Genomic DNA, 23,545 nt, shown 5'->3' on the forward strand with positions numbered 1-23,545 from the left:
ATCACAACTCTCATCCCGAGGCATCAAACTGTTCCATAACTGATGACGAGCACTAGGAACCAAAGTACATGTCTGTATCATCATTTCATCAACATGGTCAACAAAGGTAAATTGATGAGCATACCTCATAGTGTAATGCCAATAGAATGCACCAATCTCAGTCAATGGCTCAGACTGCAATCCAGATGAAACTAACTGCAATCGATCACTAACCAAGTTGGAACTGACTACCACCTCCGAAGACATCGCCAAGGGAGTAGTATTACTAGCAGGAACCATGCCAACTACCGGCTCACCAACATCACACATGATCTTTGATACAACATCTCTAGTCTCTGTGCCATCAATACTAGAGGCCACCAACATATCAGGCATACCACAACAATTTGCTGCAGCACCCAACTCAACTGAGCCCGATATGCCAATGTTAGTATCAAGGATGGATGCATCCCCATCTCCACTGTCTCTGACAATCTCGACCATAGACATCCTCAGATCACTAGACACCACAGCTTGTGACTGTACAGAATCTGGTAAAGACTGCAGTCGCTCTAACTCCACGCTCACCTTAGCTAAATGAAATTGTGACTCCTCGAAAGCCAACTGTGTATTCTTAAGAATCTCAGAAGTCACCTCGAGCTGCTGAGTAAGCTCACTCACCTCATCTTCCTTGGCCAATAATGCATCGTATGCTGTACTCCCCCACTCCATAAGATAATCTCTGTCGGCTACCAGCTGCATATAATTCTGTCTCAGAATCCGAATAGCCTCCCATAAAGAGTGGATCTCTGTCAAGGAAAAATAACTGCCTCCCTGCTCATCACTAGTAGGAGAACCACATCCATAAACTGCTAACAACTGACGAGCAGCATCGAAATGCTGGCAAGCGATAGCAATGTCTCGCTCACTAACTTTCAACTGACTAGACACATGATGGCACTGGCTAGACTGTTTCCTACAAACTTCCTCTGACACACTGTCTAAGGGAGTATCCTCAAAGTTACTGGTCTCTAGAGTATTACCAACCATATCCTGCGAATCAACTCCAAAGCTCATATCAACATACGAAGTATCAAAAACTGTAGCACTGCTGTCCAACTCTTCTGTACCAAAAGAAACTGCCAAGGAAGCTAAGTCTTCAAAATTACCCACTGCATCCTCCTGGATGTCATCAAGGCCAATATGATCCTGGGACTCATTTGTACATACTACCAAATATGAAAGATCATCAACACATTCCAGCAAGAATGGTCGACTGGATATATGAACAAAACCCAACACCGGTGTATAAAAACTAATACCAACATCGGACAAGCTGCTGGCACAAGAAAAGACAACACCGTGCAATCTACTAATCAAATCCATGATAGCACCCAAACAATCATTGCTACCAAAAAGTGTTAAAGATCTCCAGTCAACTGAATCCCAAACGCCAATATAACAATCTCGAGTCCATATCCGTAAACTAGAATCAGCTGGTAACTCAAGCAAACTCCTCACCTGAGTAATATGACTAATACCAACTAACTCCACATACCTGTCTGACATTTTCCCTGTATCCTGAATGTGAATGCAAGATGAACTCACAACATTATCAATGACCACATATGATCCGCCTGCCGCAGAAAACTGAGTATCAGGAGTGCAAGATGAAACTAAGCTCAGCTCCATGCCATGCTCATTCCCATGTCTCTCCGAGTCCTGTAATGCCAATGGAGTATTCATCCAAGAAGCTCGAATGTCCTCAAGCTCGCGAGAAAGCCTGTCAACTTCCTCCTCCTTTCTCCTCAAGGCATCTGAATAGTCTCCGACAAGGCTAAGAAGATGGTCACGATCTGATAGAAGATGTAAATATCTCAACTTCATCGTTCCCATTCCTTCCCTAATCACCTGTAAGTCAACACAAGAAGACTTTGCCTGAACTCCCTTATGTCGACCCTGTAACTGAATCATCCGGATGTGATCCTCTATCATATCCCGCATCCTGTCATGATGAGATAATGAAGTCACAATACTGTCTTTGCTCACCTTCAACTGGCTGGACAAATCATGTGAAGTACTACCATCCTCATGTGACGAAGCATCTAACTGTGCCTGGTACTCTCTCTCAGCAAAGTCATGAATGCTCAATGTCTGCTCATCTCTACTAGGTATCTCACCATCATGCACAACATTTGAACCCACTATGCTGTAGTCACTGCTTGTTGGAACCAAACCGTCCTGAGTACCTGAGACATCACCCTTTGGCAGCCTGTATACAACTGTCTCAACTTGAGCACCAAGTTGACAGTTACTATCCATCAGCGTAATATCCTTCACCACTTCTTCCTGTGGCTGAACTGAAACCTCTGACTGGTTGCAAACTTGTTTCTCGAACTCCTCATTAAGGTTCTTATTAACATCTCTCACTGTATTAGTCAATGCTTTGCGAGAAGATTTGCCCAATCGAAATCCAGTTGACTTATCCACCTTAGCTGGGTCGGACAGCTTGTCATTTATACGGTGGTGCTTAACCAACAGTTCAGACATGTTATGCCTTATTTTCCTAAGTTCATCTTGAATGTCTGAATAGCCATCTTTTCCACAATTCCGACTCTGGATACTGTGTCTATCAATTGTCCAAGATTGTGTCCTCAGAGACTTTGTATTGTACCTGTCCATTATGGATAAAGTAGAGTGCTGATCACTCATGTAAGTCGGTTCTCACCCCACAAGATGGCAAAAAAAACCACTCTAATACCATTGTAATAACCCCAATAGGTTATAACTTCTTCAATCACAAAAAATCCTTATACTTAAGTTGTCTGACATTTCGTCAAACACTTTGCAAGCAAGGGTCATTTGACTGATATAACTTTTCAGATTGCTGCAGTGATTCTTGTTTGGATTTGCCTCAAAGAGAATGTTTACCGCAGAGGTTAATTAAGAATTGCACATAGATAATGAACACGAACACGAACAACAAACAACAGAACTCTTATTATTATTCGCATATACCAATAGTACATTATGCTTTTATGGTAAGATATGATGATAAGATCAATACAATGCTTCTCGAAGGGGTTATAAATACTTTCCGAAGAACTTTTTCGAAGGAGTCTGTCGGCCACATACATGTCGTTACATAAAAACCTTTCCGAAGGGATCCGTCGGTTGATACACAATTTCCTTTCCGAAGGAACCCATCGGTTGATACACAATTTTTTTCCCGAAGAGACCCGTCAGTTGATACACAATTTCCTTCCGGAAGGGACTCGTCGGCTGATACACAATTTTCTTCCCGAAGGGACCTGTCGGCCGATACACAATTTCTACCGACGACATCATCCCCCCCAAAAAAGAAAAGTCGTCTCTTGACAACTACAGAACAAAACTCAAACAACTAGTACAACAATATTGATCTGCCATATTACTTTCACATTCATCCCGTTGCATTTATAGCCTTTGCTAACACAATACTGACTCCTCAAGCTGACCTTGATAGCACCTGTGCTGCTTCCTCTGCTTCCAACTCCTCGGTACCTTGAGCCAAGTGTTGTTGCACTGCCTCCAATTGGATGATCAGCTCCTCCTGAGCTCTCTACGCATCCACCAAGACAGCCTCACAGCGAACACCTACTCTTAGTGCCTCTGATACATAGACACTCCATGCCTGCAGCAGCTCCAAGTCTTTGCAACTGGTCAGACTCTCACGACTGATATCCGCAACGACTTGTGGTCCAGGGGGCAACGCCCCTGACGGGGTCCTGGGGTAGCGCCCCGGGTTCGCAGTACAGGGCGGGGTCAAGGGGCAGCGCCCCTCGCTGCCAAGACCAAATTAGCACTCTGAAACCCACACAAAATTGCACGGAACACACCATTTTTGTCATTTTCTGCCGATTCTACACTCTTTCTGGCAATCGCTGATGCTTCCCCTTCCCTATCGCATCATCCGATACTCATTCTGAGCACTCTTGATTTGTCGACCTTCTGTGCTACCAAATAGCAAGTAGAAGCCGTACGCCAAAACCCCACTCTTCAAAATCTATAATCTTGCAATCCAAATCCATACACATGATATGCTTGAAAGATTCGTACAATCACCTCGCATTCCCAACTGCAATTTTTGTACGCTGCTTTCCTTTTAAAAATCCGTATAGAAAAATGGCTCTAAAATCCGTATGCTTAATATGTTTGCTTGAAAATCCGTATGAAACACAAGCTTATAACAAGCCGTACGGTATCTTCCTCCAAAAATCCGTATAGCAGCCTCTTGAGAACCCGTACAATTAATTTATCTGGAAAGTCGTACACCATCCTTCAGACATTGAAAACCGTACGGTAGTCCTTTTTTACTGCGAAATCCATACGGTGTTTGTGGAAACCATACAGTGCCCCTTTACTGTGAAATCCATACGGTGGCAATGAAATTCGAACTCTGGCAGTGAAATCCGTACGTTAGCAATGAAATCTGTACTCTGGCTGTGAAATTCGTATGTTAGCAATGAAATCCGTACGGTGGCAATGAAATCCGTACGTTGGCTTTAAAAATTGTACTGCAAGCATGAAATCCGTACGTCCTCCTTCAGATATGAAAAATCGTACGTTACTTCCATTTCCCTTCAGATGAGAACCCGTACGGTGTTGTCCCCTGCAATTATGAAACCATACGGTACTTTCCAGAAACCGTACGAAACTCTTTCTTTTTTTTTTTTTTATTAAATAAATTTTTTTTGAACAACTATGTACAATATTTACATATGTACAGTACTTACAGTCTTCTTCTCTTAGTTGTTCGTCCATGGAGGTGCGTTACTTCTTTCATGGCAGACATTCAACTTCGACCTATTCACTGTGTCGACAACTTCCTTTCCGTCTAGCATCCATTGTTTTACTGCTCCATTATCACCCACTTCCCGAATTTGATATTGTCCGACCCACTTAACTCTGAACTTGTCTGGGTTGATCTTATTTCGTCCATCTTCCCTCAACGTCAACTGTCCTGGTTGAAACTTGCTACGCCTGTTCTGTGTCATCTCCATATCGCCCAGTTTGTTCCCGAAGCTCTGTACCATGGACTCCGTCCGCTGCCCCTTCTGGCTGTGAATAACATGTCCACTCCGTACTGCTGCAACTTTTATTAAACCCTTCCTCTTTGTTGCCTGTGCAGACCGTATCGTGTGTTTTCCTTGCCGCCGGTACCTTTCTGCTATATCTATGGTTCGACGTAATACTTTCTTCCTGCGTAGTCGTACAGTAGAAACTTTCCTTCTTTTGGGTTCGTACTGTATGTTCTGTCCTTCAGCTTCAGTCATATCCGCGTTTTCTTCTTCGGCTTTTCTGTGTTGCTTCGAACATTCATTTCTTCCTTCGGCTTCTCCGTGTTCCTTCAGACATTCATTTCCTCTGTCGGCTTCTTTGTGTTTCTTCGGACAGTCATTTCCTCCTTCGGCTTCTCTGTGTTCCTTCGGACATTCATTTCCTTCTTCTTTCTTACCTTCGTCGATCCTTAGCATAGTACAACTTGGAAAGAGCTTGTAATCCTCTATCTGTCAGTGGTAAAGACCATTTACTGAATCCAGATCGTCATCTCCTTCCAATCGTAAAACTCCCTCCTGATCCGGTTCCATAATTTGCCCCTTTCATCCTCTTCTCCCTCAGAATCTGATGAGAGGGCTTCGTCCCCGACCATCTAAGTGTGTAGATCAATGACATACTTTCGGCCTTTGCTTTCGAGTGATAAAGTATTTTTCTTCCAATCGTGCTTTGCCTTTGCTTGTATCAGCCACCCTCGACCCAAAATAGCATCGTACCCCTTCCGCCTGAGAGGAATCACAACGAAGTCCAACAGGAATGGTTGTGTTCCGATTGTCACTGGTTGCACTGTGAGTATTCCCAACAGCTTGATTCCATGTTGGTCGGCCGTTAGCAGCTGGAAGGTAGGTGGCCATAATGTCGGCCGTCCCAACTTTTTCCAAGTATCCTCTGGTAGCACATTGACACCGGATCCTCCATCGACGATCGTGTCTGTTAGCACAGTCCTGAGAATGCCCATTTCAACAACCGCCGGATAGCGTCCAGAGGAAAGAGCTAACAACGTCGGATCTTCGGCACTTGTACCCCCCTGTTTGTTGTTGTCTTGCTCTACGGGTTGCTTAGCACTTGGGACTATATTTGTGAGGGCTGTACGGAGTTGAGGCATCATGAGCAACAAATCATTTATCTTGACGGGTATTTCAGCTTGCAATATTTGCCGTACAATGTTTTGTTCGGCACAGTTCCGGACTGAGGTACTTGGTGGGTCCTTTAGGTGTGCCGTTTCTGCTTGTGTTGCCTTCTGGATCTCTGCCCTCGTTTCCTCCAGTCTCTTTTTTTCTTCCGCTGGGTCAGGGTATAGCTTTGCCTGCTTCCGAGTGATTGCCAGGACTTCTTCCTCGTCTGTCCCTACGGTAATCAAGTTTACTCCGGACTTCGGGCACTTAGTATCATCATGATCTCCAGGTCCACACCATCGGCATAGCAACTTTGGTGTGTTCGTCGTTGTGCACTCGTGGGCGAAGTGACCCCACAGATTGCATGCGCGACATTGAACAATTGGCCGACCATTCGCATCGTACTGAATTCGACTCCTTCCTTCATTGTTGTTGTTGCCACCATTGTTGTTATTGCTGTTGTTGTTTGGACCGCGCCGGTTGTTTCTATATCCACGTGATGTGGCACCTTCTGTACTGGTGTTCCCGTTCCCTCCTGACGGGGATGCATCCTGTGACAGGAACACTTGCTGCGGTGTCCTTGTTTTTAAATTGAAAGGGCATTCCTTTACTGAGTGTCCTTGGATCTGACAGATTTCACAAAATTGATCTTTCGGGCAGGATCCCTTCGTATGGCCTTCTTTCTTACATTCCGTGCACCATAGGTCATTGCCCTTAGTTTCCTTGTTCATGTTTTTGAATTCCTTCATCATCCGCATCATGTCCTTCTGGAGGGCACGAACCTTCTTGTTGCTTCCTTCGTCATCGCTGCTATCATCTCCTGAGGATGCATCATTATCTGAATCGGACGAGCTAGTCTTCTTCTTCTTCTTTGTCTTCTGGTCACTTTCGAGGTTCATTGCCCGATTGTACGCTTCATTGTATGTGGATGGTGGTACGATCTTCATCTTTTTCCGCAGCTTCGGGTGAAGGCCTTCAATGAACCATCTTTTCTGGAGTCCATTTGCCGGCTTATTCTCCATTTTACTAATTAAGTCCTTCAATCTCCTGGCGAAGACCTGTACTGTTTCATTCTTCTTTTGCTTGGTATTGAATATCTCGGCTACAATTTCATTATCATCACGCAAAAGTTGAAATTCCGCGATGAACTCCTTAATATTATCCCAACTATTTAATTTCTGTGGATCAGCATCAGTAAACCAATCAATCGCAACACCCTGTAGGGTAGCAGGAAATTGTCGAATCCATTCGTTTGTATCTGTTGTGCCATTTGCCCTTCAGATCGTTTCACATGTTTTACAATGTTGAATGGGATCAGCTGCTTCATCACCATCAAATTTAGGCAATTTTTCCTTCGGACCTGCCATTATCACTGTATGTCGAGAGTTTTGTTGTGTACCTGCGCTGTTTTGCACTCCCGCGCTGTTTTGAGCACCCGTGCTGTTCTGAGCTCCCATGCTGTTTTGAACACCCGCACTGTTTTGCACACCCGCGCTGTTCTGCACACCTACGCTATTCTAGACACCCGCGTTGTTCTGCACACCCGCGATGTTTTCTGCTTCCGCGCTGTTTTCAACACCCGCGCTGTTTTCTGCTTCCGCATTGTTTTCAACACCCGTGCTGTTTTGGACTTCCGCGTTGTTTGGTGAAGAAGAGGGTTCGTCAATCGAAGCTGTCCGTTTCGGAAGTATATCTTGGACGAAGAGGTCACTCCATGCTCGTGCTCCTTCGGCACTTCGAGCCGTGTGAGTCAATCTCCTTCCGTCAGGATTCTCTTCCCGTGGCGTATGCAGGTTTAGAAACTCCTCCCTCGCTTCTTCTACCAAATCAAGCCGTTGTCGAGTCTCCTTCAACAGTCCTTCCGCGCTCTTGTTTCCGTCAGAAATCTTCTGAAACCTCTTTCGACGCTCTATCTGCTGAGCCAAAATTAAATTTTCTTGCGCAATGCATATGTCATCTTTTTCCTTCAGCTTACTCTTATCTTTGTTCAATTGATTTGGCATTTAATTCATACCCGCCTGCCTGCGTGCCAGATCCATCGGGCAACGGTGCCAAATGTTTACCGCATAGGTTAATTAAGAATCGCACACAGATAATGAACACGAAAACGAACAGCAAACAACAGAACTCTTATTATTATTCGCATATACCAACAGTACATTATGCTTTTATGGTAAGATATGATGATAAGATCAATACAATGCTTTCCGAAGGGGTTATAAATACTTTCCGAAGAACTTTCCCGAAGGAGTCTGTTGGCCACATACATGTCGTTACATAAAAACCTTTCCGAAGGGATCCGTCGGCTGATACACAATTTCTTTTCCGAAGGAACCCGTCGGCTGATACACAATTTCCTTCCTGAAGGGACCCGTCGGCTGATACACAATTTCCTTTCCGAAGGGACCCGTTAGCTGATACACAATTTCCTTCCTGAAGGGACCCGTCGGCCGATACACAATTTCTACCGACGACAGAGAATGCTTACAAAAAGACTCCAGATTGTCTAAACAATGACCTAATATGAATGTGCAACTAATTTTGGCAATATTCAATACATATATGTGACTTAAACTACTTGCAAAATGCAGCTACAGCAATTAGTAATTATGACAAATACTTTAGATGCAACCTAGGATGGCATTAATGCACTTACAACCAAGTGGCATTAATATAAACACTTAGTATGCAAAATTATAACGTTATTTATGCCAAAAAGAGAACTTACAGCCAATTGATATTTTGTCAAACAATTGGAATGCAAACTAATAAGCTAATCATCAACTCTAGAGTTGCAATATAGATAGTCTAAAAATTACAACGCTCTTTCAATTGCAAAATCCTAGCCTTCCTTTGATACCAATAATGCCAATTGGCAAACAAAGACAAGTACAATGTAAAATAATGAAGTGCTGAAGCTATATTTTGTACTCAGCTGAAAACCTACATTTCTCAGAAAATATGCCAAATGAGAAGTGAAGAACCTGATTGTGGATGGCTGTAATATTTTCCTTCAATGCTGCCCCTTTTGCTTTGCTTTTTTCCGATCTACTTTTACCACTTGCTTTTTCTGGATTTGCTTTTTCGTTTTTGCTTTTTCGAACTGCTTTTTCGGATTGCTTTTTTCGGAGTTGCTTTTTCGGCCTGTTTTTGTCGAACTGCTTTTTCGGCCTACTTTTTTCGAGCTGCTTTTTCGGCCTGCTTTTTGTACTCAAATATTTTTTCTCAATGTAGCACAAATAGAAGACTAAAGTATCTTTCTCCCAGCTGCAATAATTCAAGTGATATTTCACACCCTCAAAATTGCGTACCAATTGAGAGTTTTCGTTCTCAATGGCCAGTTGTGACTATTGCAGAAACCCTAGGCTCCACAATGCACATCAACAAACATCAACATCAACAACAACAAATCTGAATGATTAGAATGAAGCCCGGGGTGCCTATTTATTCTTTTTCCTCCACTTTCTCCAGAAGCTTCTAGAACATTATTTTATTTTATCTATTAAGTGACTTTATAAAATATTTTATAACTCAAGTCACGTTATTAAATTAATTAAATATAAAGTTACCTTTTAATATTTATTTATTTGATAACTTCATAAATAATTAACTTAATACCACTTATTTATTTAATTAAAATAATTAATTAGTCATCCTCATAAAATATTCATTATTTTGGACAACCTAATTAATTAAATTAATTAAATCAAGTTGCCTCCAAAATGGGGACATGACATATCATGGCAGTTGATGCAGGACAATTTACGGGTAGCTCTTGTGTCACAATGGTGGATTCTCCTGAGAGTTGTGTGGTAGTACATGACACTACTCCGTCATCCACACAGGGCATTCGCAGAGTGTCATCCGGTTGGGAGTATAGCTTTCATGTTGATTTTTTTCCATCTCCTAGAAGCAAATCTATCACTTCATTCCATGCAGCTGATTTTGGATGCCGGCTTGTTGATTTTCAGAGTCAAAGGGATCAGCTACTTGATTCAAGTGTTTTTAGTGATGAGCCATTGACAGAGGTTGGAGCATTTTATTGCGAATACACAATGAGAAGTGCTCATCATTTTTCTTTTGACCCACGCACGAAAGATTTGATGATGCATCGGTTTGGGTTGGTTACAAAATTATATCATCCTTTGTGGGATGGGTATTCACCATCTTCGGAAGGTGGGATTAGCGGATGCAAGCATCCAACTCAATTGTTTGTAGGGGATTACTTGCAGGGAAAACTGTTGGTTATACATCATGCTGATATGTATCCAACATGGTTTGCTACTTCTATGTCACAAAGTTCTCTTACGGGTACATGGTTACAAGACAACTATGGTATCATTTGGCATGATGGTTTGGTTAGTTATCACATCCATGGGAGTTTAGTGGAAGCTGTAGAGAGATGTTGTGTTATAGACGCTACCAGGTATTTTTACCTCTATATGGCGAATGGATGTGGGGTTCGATTGTTTTGGGATCCAGGTGGTGACAGGTTTGACACGATGTATTGGTTGATCGGGGATCCAGGTGTTGGCTGGTTGTATCCTTGGTTGGATGAGGATTTTATTGTGGTCATGGAGTTGATCAGTCTTGAGTAGTTTACAAGTGCAGGTGCTGAGTTTTTTCAGAGAGTTATATGGGATCCAGGGATTCGGTTGAGAGATAGATTGCAGAGAGACATCTGGTTGCGCAGTTTGGCCAACATTGTTTTCAATTTGGATTACAGGGCTGCCTGCAGACTCATATGGGATCTTGGTACGAATTGCTTGAGGACAAGCAATTTTAAGGAGGGGAGATTTGTAATGTTCCCTTTTGGAACATTAGAAAATATTGAAGTCTTATTCCATGCAATATTAAATTGACTCTGAGACTTAGGCTCAAAATATTAAAAAGGTCGATTTAATGTTATATTAAGGACAAAGGGGCAAGGAGGAACAAGACGAAATGCTTTAGGGAAGTTGAAGAGCCACAAGGGAATAAGACGAAACCAGAGAGGAGCCGAAGAGTCTTGGTTTGTGTTTTAAAAGGAGAAAGTGGCTCATTCTTGGATATGCTTGATTTACTATTCAGATTTCCAGTTCTCTCTTGTGAGAGTTTTCAGGAAGCTTCAACTTTCAGCCAGTGTGAGGACGTAGCCCCTCGTGCAGGCAGGCAATGGACGAAAACCCATTGTCAGGGGACATATCATTTTAGGTGTCTCATTGAGCTTACAAGTTCTTATCCTTTCATTCCAATCCAGCTGTTGAATTCTGTATTTAGGATTGGTTTTCTATGTATATGTTATTGTATTGCTGTTGTATAATACAATAATGTTTAGTTGCCAGGTGTTATATTGCGGTTGTAAAAGGCAATATCATTGTTTAGGGATTTATAAGAGTTTCTGGTTTTATCATACCAGTTTGTAAATCATGGTTGCATGTTGATATTTTGAATGTTATTGTGAAATAACGGCTGTATTCATCTGGAGAAACTTCTGGTTTTATTCTAGCATTGTGTTCCATCTTTGCTTACATCCGAATCTGATTGTTATACCTGAGAAAAGTGATTTGATTGGAATTTCTATTGGTTTCTTTGAATGTGCCGGAAATTATCTGCAAGGTCTATTTCTGAGTGTATTGTTTAAAGGTAATACCAGTAAATATCCTGTTCGGGATATTACAGGATGGAACAGTTATCAGATCGAATGCCACTTATGGGCAACAAGCTGTGATCCAAAATGTCAATGTTTTCATGAATTTGTAAGTACATTTTCATTCAGGAATATATTACAACAACTTAAATGCAAATCTTTTCTCTTACACGTTTCCGATGAACACATCTTACTGCTTATTGTTTGGAACTAAAAGTATCACATGCACCATGTATTCAGCAACATAAACATTTAAAAAAATGTATTTTGAATCTTTATTTAATTTTGTTAGAGAGCAACATATGTAGACATTTTTGTCATAAAATTACATATTGAAACCAAGGAGCTTAGCCTTTTAAAATTTTTTCCATATTAATTCGCCTCAGCTACTAGTTTGTAGTATCATCACTATTATCACTTATGATTACCTTTAGGTGTGTTTTTATAGTTTGTTTGAAATATTCAAATCAGGACTGCATTTGTTCATATGGTTTTTTAGTTTACTGCTGTTGCAGAATCATTTAGCTAACTGAAGAGGATGTTTATGGATTACCGATTTATGAATAGTTTTATTCATTTAATTGATAATGTGGCAGTCAAGCAGAACTAATTTGTGTAACTATCATTTGACAGGTGCATCATAGCAACACTTCTCTGGTTTCCTCTTACGAAATGGATTTCCAGGAGTTAATTATAGCTTATACTAAAAATAAAGGTGCGGATATTAGTGAAACAAATAGCAAAACAGTAGTTCATCTTGAAAATGCACAACATGTTCTTGAAAAGAAACAAGGACTCGCAATAGAAAATACTTCCAATTCAGATACAGCATCCTCTAGTGAATCTGATATTTATATGGAAGAAACTGATGGCCATAATCACGGTGTTAATTATGCTGCAACTTGTGGAGATGAAGAAGATTCTTATGAAGATCAGCGAATGACAGCTGAATATCTTGAAGATGAGAATGATGGAGATGGAGAAGATGCTTATGAAGGTCAGCAATTGACAGCTGAATACCTTGAAGATGAGAATGATGAGCAGATGGTTGAAGATTTTGATGGTATGCCCTTAACATTATGTTTTCAAAATTTCAATTTTATTTGTAACGTTAATCCATAAGGATAATTTACCACAAGTCTTTTCTCCAAATGAAGAAAACCAGAAGAAAAGACTTAATGTCTTACAAATTTGCAACTTTGTGAGAAAGAACTCAATTATAGATTGCATGGGATAGACTTCTATAAATTTCCCCACCAAACGATTTTTCCCCCAATAAGAGAAGTATAAGAAAATGTCTTCAATATTCACAACTTTTGTGAAAAGAACTAAAAACAGAATGTATGGAACAAAATTGAAATATTCCCTTTCAATGTGTAAGGAGCAAGAAATTATTGCTTGAAAATATAAGAAAACATGTATCTACACATGAGAAACAACTACTTAAATGAAGAACTTCTCAGAATAGAAAAATCCACTAGCGAAATTGAGAATGATTGCCTTTTCAATACAAAGTACTCTATATATAAATTTGCATTTAAATTGGAATGATTGCATTGTGATTCTTCATTTCCACAAAATGCTACTGTGGAGTTGTCTGTTAAGCTCTTCTAAATAGCCCTTGATTATGCTCTTTCAGTTAAATTACATAATCTTTTGTGGTGCCGTAGAGTTGTCTCAAGTACATTTATGTGTTCTTCTTGGGTCCAGAATAATTATGTGAAGTAGGAATTATGGAGTTGGTCAGTTTTTTTAATGTTTGACTGATCTCAACTGCTTCTTGGGTTAAATTAAGTTACATTCATTCATATTCAGTTTTTTGACATATAAAAGATCAATTCACTTATATTAAGTAATTTTTCCTAGCAAAGCCACTTTTCATTTCTTGAGATTTTCCCATCCTCTAATATATTACCCAAAGTATATAATACTATTGGCATAGTCATTATAGTGCAAGTGCTAGTAATACTTTTTGCTTACCATCTCTAACAAAATCTTGTTAGTATACAACCACTTGTCTCTTTCAATTCATTAACATCCATATTGGTTGTATTCCTTATTTCTATCATTCCTTATTTGTCCCTCCTTTGCTTGGGGACCCCTAGGGCCAACAAGTTGATCATCTTGTTCTATTTAGATTATTGTTAACGCTAGAAGCATTCCACTTGTCTAGGAGTCGACAAAATTTCACATAGTTGATGACAAATCAATGAGGTGACATACTTTTATATATGCTATCTCTACCACACTTGGATTAGGAATCCTGCTTCTCTCACTTGAAGCAACACGCTCTTGTCACAACCCACCCCCAGTTGGGGTCTCACATACAAGCATGTGTGACTAATATTTTTGCACCTCCAATAGAACCTTAGATAGTGGAGGGTATTGGCCAATAATGCTAGGTGAGCTTCAAGTAGAGTTTTAGGGCTACACTCTTTATGGCACTTTTGGGTCATCCAACCAAGGCCTCTTAGCTCAGGGCATTTTGTGAGGGACAATGATGGATCTTGTATCAATGTCTTCATAGTAACTGGCGAGTGTGTTGGCTCCTCTTTTAGTAGTACAAACTAGACCTAGTTACTCATTTTGGCAAGCTTAGCTATATATTCTTTGGTGACGAGTTCTTTCTTTTGGATATTTGGATTATTTTTAGACTATTTTTAATCATTCTAGTGGTCTCATGGGTTCTTTCTCTTTGATAGGACTAGGGATTCCCCACTTTGGGTTGACACCTTCTTTATCATTAGAATGCCCTTGAGCCTTTCAACTTTTAGTTATGTTTTAGCAAGTAGCTTCCGTCGAGCCTCTTTTGGCTTCCTCTTGCTGTTATCTTTAGTTGTATTCTTGAGTCCCTCGTTCTTGTTTTGGTCATTTGTGGATATTAATATGATTCCTCATTTCTATCTTTATATTAATAAAGGATCTAATGATGATGTTTCTTGACTTCTCTTAAACCAAATGGTCTTATGCTATTTCACATACTTCAATGCATTTATGGTAATCAGGAAGTATTGGCATTGTTTAAGGCTGTAAAGGTACATTTTTAGTTGAGTGTCTATAGCATCATATTTTCTGCAACCTCTTCCCCTTTTAATTGGTCGTATGCAAAGAGGGAAGGAGAAAGAGACAAAAATGGACGTAAGGGTTTGAATGGTAATCAAATACTATAAAATGAAATTGAAAATGGTTTTGAACCTGAATGTAAATCCCAAACTATCTGATCTAAGACTAAGCACTATAGCAATGAAAACAAAAATAGGGAGTGAATCTAAACTTAAATTCCAAGCAACAGGGTCTATGAACAAGTACAAATAGCAATGCAACATAAGCTTTTATCAAAGGACAGAGCTGATGAAAATCAAAGAAGGAAATTAAGATTGGGAATCAATTTTATGACATGTTTGTAGGATGACTTAGGGTAGAACCAGAAACATAATCATCAAATACCATGAGAGGGAAACTGCAGAATTTGTTAATGTCCAGAGGGGAGAGCCTTGACCAAGGGAGCCAAGATGGGTAAACGTAGGATGAAGCAATCCATTTCCATAGAACCTCTTCTAACAATCAAAGCCATTGACTCTTTGGGAGTTGAGAATGATCTAGTTAATGGAGGCAATCATCTGTTATATCATGGGAGCTTTAGGGGAAAAAAAAAGAACTAGACTGAATATCATGCTCAGTCTGAACTCCCAACTTTACAGCAAGTAGGCACTTTCATGGTTTTATACATTTTGTTAAATGTTGTTCTGATCACTCACATGTTTTAATTAAATTAAAAATAATGAATTTTGGCTTTTGTTTGCAGTGACTTTTGGAGAATATAAAGCTTCACTTTGGGAGAAAGACAAGAACTCAGGACCAGAACAGAATTTTGTCGAAGCAGCTGATCATTCAATCCTGAAGGAAGAAAATACTGTACTAGGATTGGGTCCAAGTATCATATACACACCCACAAGAAAGGAGACAGTGAGGCTGGCAAATTGTCTTTGCAAGTTTGGTGTGAAGGCTGCAGCTTATCATGCAAAGGTGATATTACTAAGTTATAGCAAGTTCGATGTGAACTATGAGTGCTACAGTGTTCAGGAATATGAATATTGGAAATTATGTCAATAGATTGTTAAAGTGAAAATAGTGGTATTACAGCATTCTAATTTGATGTTGCAGTAGATTACATGTTTGTTTAAAATTCAAGATATAATAAATAGAATTGTGATGTCATAACTAAAGGATGACCTCATAATGATGTGAATGGTTAAAAGTAACTACATCATCAACTTCTTTTGGTTTTCATTACATCATTTATTTCTGTGGTCAAGCTTTTGTGTAATAATTCTAAGCTTGCAGTTGTGTTCTTTCAAAATGGGTGACCTATTTAGGGCTATATCATTTATAATTACATTAGAACAAAAGTCAATTAGAATGTGTAGTAATCTTTAATGGATCAGTCATGTGCATGCATCTTTGCTTTGATGGGGCTACAACATGCTTTAATCTTTATAGCAATTTCACAATTAGACTTGCAATGGAAAATATCTCCTACTTATCAGTCGATGAGCTTTAGGGGCTAGATAATGAATAGTTTATAAGGAACAACACTTGCTGAAGGTTTTGCAAATTAGGTTGCAAGCTAAGTGGGCTTAACCTTTGAGGACACAACATGGTTGAGCGCACTTGAGTTGTAGTATTGGGATGCATGACCTCCCGAGAATGCTCAATGCTTCACCTCTGTGAGCATCACCTAGATGCAAGGAGTGCCAAATGTTCCATTCATTCTCATGAGAGATGGGTTTTTGTGGACTACTCATGAAATATGAGTCAATGAGTTTGACTCAAAAACTGCACAGCTAAGTCCTGATAGCAATATCACAATTGGACTTGCTGTGGAAAACATCTCCTACTTATCAATTGATGAACTTAAGGGGCTCTATAATAATGGTTTATAAAACAAAACTTTATGAAGGTTTTGCAAATGAGGTTGTAAGTTAAGTGGACTTAGCCTTGGTGGAAACTCCATTGTTGAGCACGCTTGAGCTGGAGTAGCAGTAGGATGAGTGGCCTCTTCGGAAGGCCTGGTGCTTCACCTCTATGAGCTCAAGGGGATCTATAATAATGGTTTATAAGACACAACACTTGTTGAAGGTTTTGCAAGTTAAGTGGACTTAACCTTGGTGGAAACTGCATGGTTGAGCATGCTTGAGCTGGAGTAGTAGTAGGATGGGTGACATCTTTGGAAGACCTGGTGCTTCGCCTCTATGAGCGCCACCTAGATGCAATGAGTGCCAAGTGTTCCATTCATTCTCATGAGATGGGTTCTTGTGAACCACTATTCATGAAAGAATGGGTCAATGAGTTTTGACTCAAGAACCACATAGTTGAATCTTGACAGCAATATCACAACATGCTCTAATTTATTTTCAGGTAAAGCCAGATGTGGAAGAACTAACCATAGAGATTTTCCTAATGTTTCTGCAATTTTTTTTTTGTTCTGATAGGGTTACAACATTTTGTATATTCTTTTTGGGAGAAGCCAGATGTGGAAATGGTAATCATAGGGCTTTTCTTTTTGCCTAGGCTTCGATCTAGCTTGACTGATTAAAAAAAACTAGCTGTATACTGAAATTGAATAGTCATACCTCTGACATGTTGTAATGTTCCCACTATTAGGCTTAGTTTGGGACTATAATGACCACAAAGAAATTTGTAAGTTAATAATAAATCTAGTTAAATATTTCATATCTTTAATAAGCTATCTAATTTGAAATGACTAACATTTGTATTGTTCTCCACCAAGTCATACTTGGATCGTTCCATGACATTTGCAATGAATGCCCTCCAGCAAGCTATACTTGGATCATTCTCCACCAAGTGCACTTGGATCATAATATGACATTCATAGCGAATGACAAGTTATACTTATTTCATTCTATGACACTCACAATGAATGCCCTCCATCAAGCTATGCTTGGATCATATCATGACATTTATTATAAATGCCGCCCACCTAGCTAGGCTTGGATCATAATATAGTATCCATTCAATCATTATTCCCTTCTTTATGGATAAGTAATTTATTTTATTAAATAATAGAAATGTTGAAAAGTAATCTATTTTTAGTAAGAATATTAATTCTAAATAATAATATAAGATCAAATAAACTTCTATTTCAATACACATATATTCAATATGTATATCTATGCTTTCAATATATTAAATCTTGAATATCTTCTATAAAATTCTATATAAGTGTATGTCCCAATTTATATAATGTTAGAGGAAATTTATGTACTACATTTCTTTAACTAAAAAAGTACCTTTTATAGGTCACAAAACAACTTACAAAAATAACACATACCTTAAATGGTGTAATCCCTGTAATTTTGTGCCTTTTGCTCTTTTGGGAGATTTTCATTGTAAATATTAAATAAAATATTTTGGAAGTCCCTTTCAAGTAATGAGTGGCTTATATGTTCCCCATTCCTAATTGATTTGTCCTTTAGTTCCTTTTGTTTGACTTTCCATGTGGGCAACTTCAGTTTTGCCTTAAATGCTGCAGGGAGACTACTTGTCTTTGCTCTTTGTTTTATTGTCCCTTCTTAATCCGATAAGTCCACCACGTATGTTCCTTTCTCTCTCTACCTGATTGCCTTAAGTATTTATATCACCAATTTCGATAGGTCGTGGGTCACGACCCTTGGACATCGTGTATTTTATGATTTTATTAATAATAATACTGATCTATGCTTATATCCTTAAGATGTAAGTGTGAAAATTATATAATATTAGGATTGATGCCAATATGAAGATTAGTATTATTTGGGTTAGATATGAATCACAATGTTGTTATTAGTAATTCGTTGCTCAGTTTTTTGCTAACTTACTTAGATTTTGATTTATATATGTATTTATTAAATAAGGTTAATTATTATTATATTTGAAGTATTTATAAGGATAAGATATCGTAGTATATGTTGAAAATGAATAGATTTGTATTTAAGAAACATGTTTGTACTGTACATATATATTAATTTTGGGCTGATGACACCTGTCAGTTCACTGAACATATCGAAACTTTATGGATCCACGTCTTGGGGTTGAATATCAATATAGCTCATGTTGATACTGCAGTTTTAGTATAACCCTATCTGGTTGGAGTAAGGAAGTAATAATGATCTGTACTTGAGTTGGAGATTCCAACAATCAAATTTGAATATGGTTTCTATTTTTTTAAGAATAAAATCAAATGAAATTTGTATTATTCTAAGTGCCATGCTTGTGAAATCAGCATACGTAGCATTTCTTTTATTGCATCATGCTGAAAATGAAATCTTGAAAACAGGAGCTACTACAAACACACCACCACAATACCATTATATGCTAGACAAATCCAATTTGGGTAAAACGCCAGTAAAAGATTAGCTGTTTACTTAGGGAGCATCATTGGATTACTACTACAAACATTTCTACTGTGACATTTATCTCGATCCTTGCTAAATAATATTATTTAGACTGCACCTTCTGCCTGCCGCCACTTTCAACATAAGATGGATCTGGTGGTAAACAGTCCGGGATCTCCAATGACAATGACTTGGATCCAGTGGTGAGCTGTCTAAGATATTTTATTAGTAATAATCAAAACTATTAGCAGAAATCATCTAGAAACGGCAATATTGAATTCATGAAATTATGTTGTTGTGCATTGAAAGATTCCCAATTACGGTGACCGTAGAAATTACTGTTTGTTTCAAAATCTCAATCTATGACTAGCGCTTGTTACCACTAAATGATCTTAGCTGAATTCTGATTTCTTTTTTCTTTTCTTTTTTTTAAATAGTTTTTTTGGGTTTTTCAGAAATAAAATAATTGCATAATAAATAGGAAATAAATAGCACTTAAGAAATGTAAACATATGCCGCAAATTTTATCATTACTGAATTCTGAAATAGTACATACCCGAACCAACCAGCAACTTGATATATTAACTTCAAAGAGATCACTGCCAATATACAATACTGTCTTAAACAAGGATCAACACCAGCTACAGGGAGATGCTTTGAGAATGATTAAACCCTAAAGAAATTGCTGCAATGAACTGTCCAATGCCAAAGGAAAGCTATGGCGTCAGTGAAGAAGAAAAGACCTCCAACCCCCACGTGAGCTGCCGCAATGAAATGCCTGTTGCCAAAAGCTGGCTGCCCAGCTGCAAGTGCCCTACTCCACTCAGATGATAATGCGAAGGTAAATAAACCACCTCCTCTGTCAATCTGAATGCAATGAAATAAAACTCCAATCACCAAGACCTGCTGAGGTTTGTGTCCCAACAGTCCAGACTTGAGGGTTTCGTCCCAAGCCACAAAATCGCCCTTCCAGAGTAATTTCACAATTCATAAGTTTCAAAATGCCAAAAAATAATGAACAATTACATCTTCATCTCCTTATAACTCCTTCCAAGTGCCAATTGAACCCTAAATGAGAATTACATTTTGCACTTTATAATAAAATAACATTTTCCCAAATAAAGGCGTCTAGGCTATGGGAAAAATATTACTTTATTAAAATCTCATAAATCAAAGTGCCAAAAAGTCTTCGGATAGTGAAAATAGTTTATAATAATTCAAGACCTTTCCAACGAGCTATAACACAAGGGCATGTCTGACCAAACAAAGCCATACTCCCCTTATTACTCCGAAATGACTATATAAATAGCCTTATTATAAAATTTAAATGCCAATTTAGGAAATATTTAAATATATTAAAATATTTCCCATTTTGCCTCTGAAAGCCCACACCAACTAAATAAACGTTAAATTGACCATGTCACATGTCTGTGACTGATACCAGACGAGATGGGTCAACTGGCAGTCCCTTCCCTATAATCTAGGGATGCTCCCAAAAACTAGGGAACACAACCTATCATCCTGAAATTGAAACCATGGAATGGTCCTGTGAAACCTCACATCTGAAAACTACCACATCCTCCTAAAATGTAGGGATACCCCCTAAAATCAAGGAATTGCACCCACCTGGCTAACAACTGCCTATAAAGTCAAGCCCGGTCACTAAATACCTTGTATGAGTCTCTATCCACAACTACTAGCTTACGTGACCCCCATGATAGGCTAACTCGCATAACTTTGCTAGTTAGACTAAAGAGGGGACATGACAGTTCTCCCTTCTCAGAGATGCTTGTCTACAACCAACTGCAATGTTGGGTGTTGCAAAATGGATTCACCTTGCCAAGTGGCATCCTCTATGTGTAGAGCTCTCCAGTGTACCAAATACTCCCGAATCACCCGGCTTCTCAGCTATCGTTTCCTCACCTCAAGAATCTCCTTAGGAACCAAAGTCAACTTACCTTCTTCATCTAAGGGAGGTAAATTGGGTGATGCTGTAATATGCTACCCCAGTGCCTTCTTCAGGCATGATATGTGGAACACTATCAGGTGGTAACTCAACCTCATAAGCAACCTCTCCAACTCGCCTGAGAACTCTGTAAGGTTTGTAAAAATGAGGTTTGAGCTTCTCAGCTCCCCCCATTTAAGGGTGTTCTGTCGGTAGGGTTGCAAGCGTAGGAAAACCATGTCATCCACTTCAAAAACCCTTTTGGTCCTATGTCAATCAACGTACATCTTTTGCTGATTTTGTACATGCTATAAGTTCTCCTTGAGAGAACTCATGATATCCTAATTCTTCTGTAACCAATCCTTTTCCAAAGGAACTCTGCTGTCACTCAAAGTCAGATAAACAAAAGATAATGCATCGTAGCCATAAAGAGCTCTTAAAGGAGACATATCAATAGACATGTGGTGTGTAGTATTATAACAATACTCGCCCACATGCAACCAATGCACCCATGCCTTCAGTTGCCTTCACACATAGTTATGTAGATACCCCTCAATCCACTTACTATCTCCTTCTGCCCATCCGTTTGAGGGTGGTAGCTAGTATTGGGTGTCAACTTTGTGCTCGCGAGCTTGAAAAGTTCTTTCCAAAAGGAACTCAAGAATCTGCTGTCCCTGTCACTCACTACGGTCTTAGTGAGGCCATGGAGTTTGAACACCTCCTTGAAGAATAGCTCAACTACTTGGGATGTTGTGAAATCAATTGCAATCGCAAAGAAGTGGCATATTTAGTCAACCTGTCCACCACAATGTAAATATAATCCTTCCCCTGCACTCAAGGAAGACCTGTAATGAAGTTCATAGAGAGTCCTGTCCACTTCTGTTCCGATATAGGCAAGGGCTGCAACAAACCAGCCTAGAAAGTATGCTCTGTCTTGTTCTGCGGGCAAGTCATGCATTCACTAACATGGCGTAAGACATCATTCTTGAGACCCTTCCAAGAGAATCTCTCCTGTATCGTTCTATATGTCTTACCATAACTGGGGTGCCCTACTTTAGGAGTATCATGGAGGGCATGCAAAATCTATCCCTTTAACTGCAATTCAAGAACAAGGTAGACTCAGTTTTTGTAGTAGATGACATCATCAATCATCCTATATTTATTATCCTGTACCAATCCATCCATGATCTCACAAACATGCTGATTTTTGGAATACTCAACTAAAAGCTGAGCCTTCCAATCTGCTAAAATCTCACTCAATGAACATATGTGAGCATTTCCAAATGAACTCGGGTTCAAGTGCTGCCATAGGAAAGGTGGATACTAGATGGACATGACTCTTGATACACTGCATATCATGACTGGAAGATGTCTCAATCCTCTGTAAGAAATTGGCCTTGTCAACATGTCCAATCTCTGTATATGAGATCTGATAAAAGGTAGATGAAACATGTGACAGAGTTGTGTGCGATAGCTCCTTATCATATTGATATTTCATTTTTCCTTTGGCCTTTGGAGGTATGGACATATCTTGCTGCAACATGAAAATTCCAAAGGGTGAATACATCTAATGGGATTGGATCCGTGAAAATTGTGGGATTTTGTGTTGCAATGTTGTATTTAGGAAGGACAGGTGTTCAAAGAATGGATTAAATAGTTATTGAACACATTTAAAGGCTGGAAATGAATGGGGCGGCTTGTATTTTGTGCAAAAATGACCAAAATTGGGTTTAGGATGATGGACTACGTGTAGACAAAGTGGGGCTTTTGTTTTTGATGGCCAAGAATGCAAGTTGGAAGCATATGGATGTGTGCAAAAAGCGAATTTTGGTATTTAAAAATGTGGGGTTTTACCAAAACTAGGTTTATGAGAGGCAATTACATGTCATAAAAATCCATCATTTTTACTTGATGTAAATATGCAATCGGGTTTATAAAATGCGATTGCATGTCAAGGAATATGGAGTTGGAATGTATTTGGAAAATGGATTGACATGGAATATGAAAGCATGGAAATGCACTTGCATTCTTGGGTGAAAATATTCAACTTTTCTCCAAAAGCAAACCAAAACAAGCAACAAAATGTGTACAAAAACAAAAAACACAAAGAAAACATACCTTCTGCTTTGACTCAAACTTTGTTGAATTCCAAAACTTAACTTTGCATGCAATGTCGTTTTTGAGATGGAAGAGCTTTGCATTTGCAACAAAAATGAAGGTTTCAAACTTATTTAATAACTTGATGCAAAAACTAGGGTTGCATTTGAACAAATGGATAACAAAGAGCCAAAGAATGCAGCAATTTAGCAAAACAAGCAAGAAATGCAAGGAAAATCAAATCCTCAAAATTACTTGGAGAGCAATGAGCAAAATTTGGAAGAAGTTT

General features: G+C 39.1%; 1 protein-coding gene across 5 annotated transcripts in view; it reads left to right on the forward strand.

The window, feature by feature from the left end:
* RECQSIM (RECQ helicase SIM) overlaps window positions 1–23,545 on the forward strand; it is a 380,547-nt gene that overhangs the window by 43,026 nt on the left and 313,976 nt on the right. For all 5 annotated transcript variants that reach the window (XM_089801696.1, XM_089801697.1, XM_089801698.1 and 2 more), the window contains 2 exons: window positions 12,454–12,883; window positions 15,626–15,846. In XM_089801696.1, coding sequence (XP_089657822.1) covers window positions 12,454–12,883; window positions 15,626–15,846 — 651 coding nt within the window. The remainder of the gene's footprint in view (window positions 1–12,453; window positions 12,884–15,625; window positions 15,847–23,545) is intronic.

This window comes from Cupressus sempervirens, chromosome 9 (assembly GCF_028749045.1).
Source record: "Cupressus sempervirens isolate cs-2001-9-10 chromosome 9, ASM2874904v1, whole genome shotgun sequence".
NCBI classification, from domain to species: Eukaryota; Viridiplantae; Streptophyta; class Pinopsida; order Cupressales; family Cupressaceae; genus Cupressus; species Cupressus sempervirens.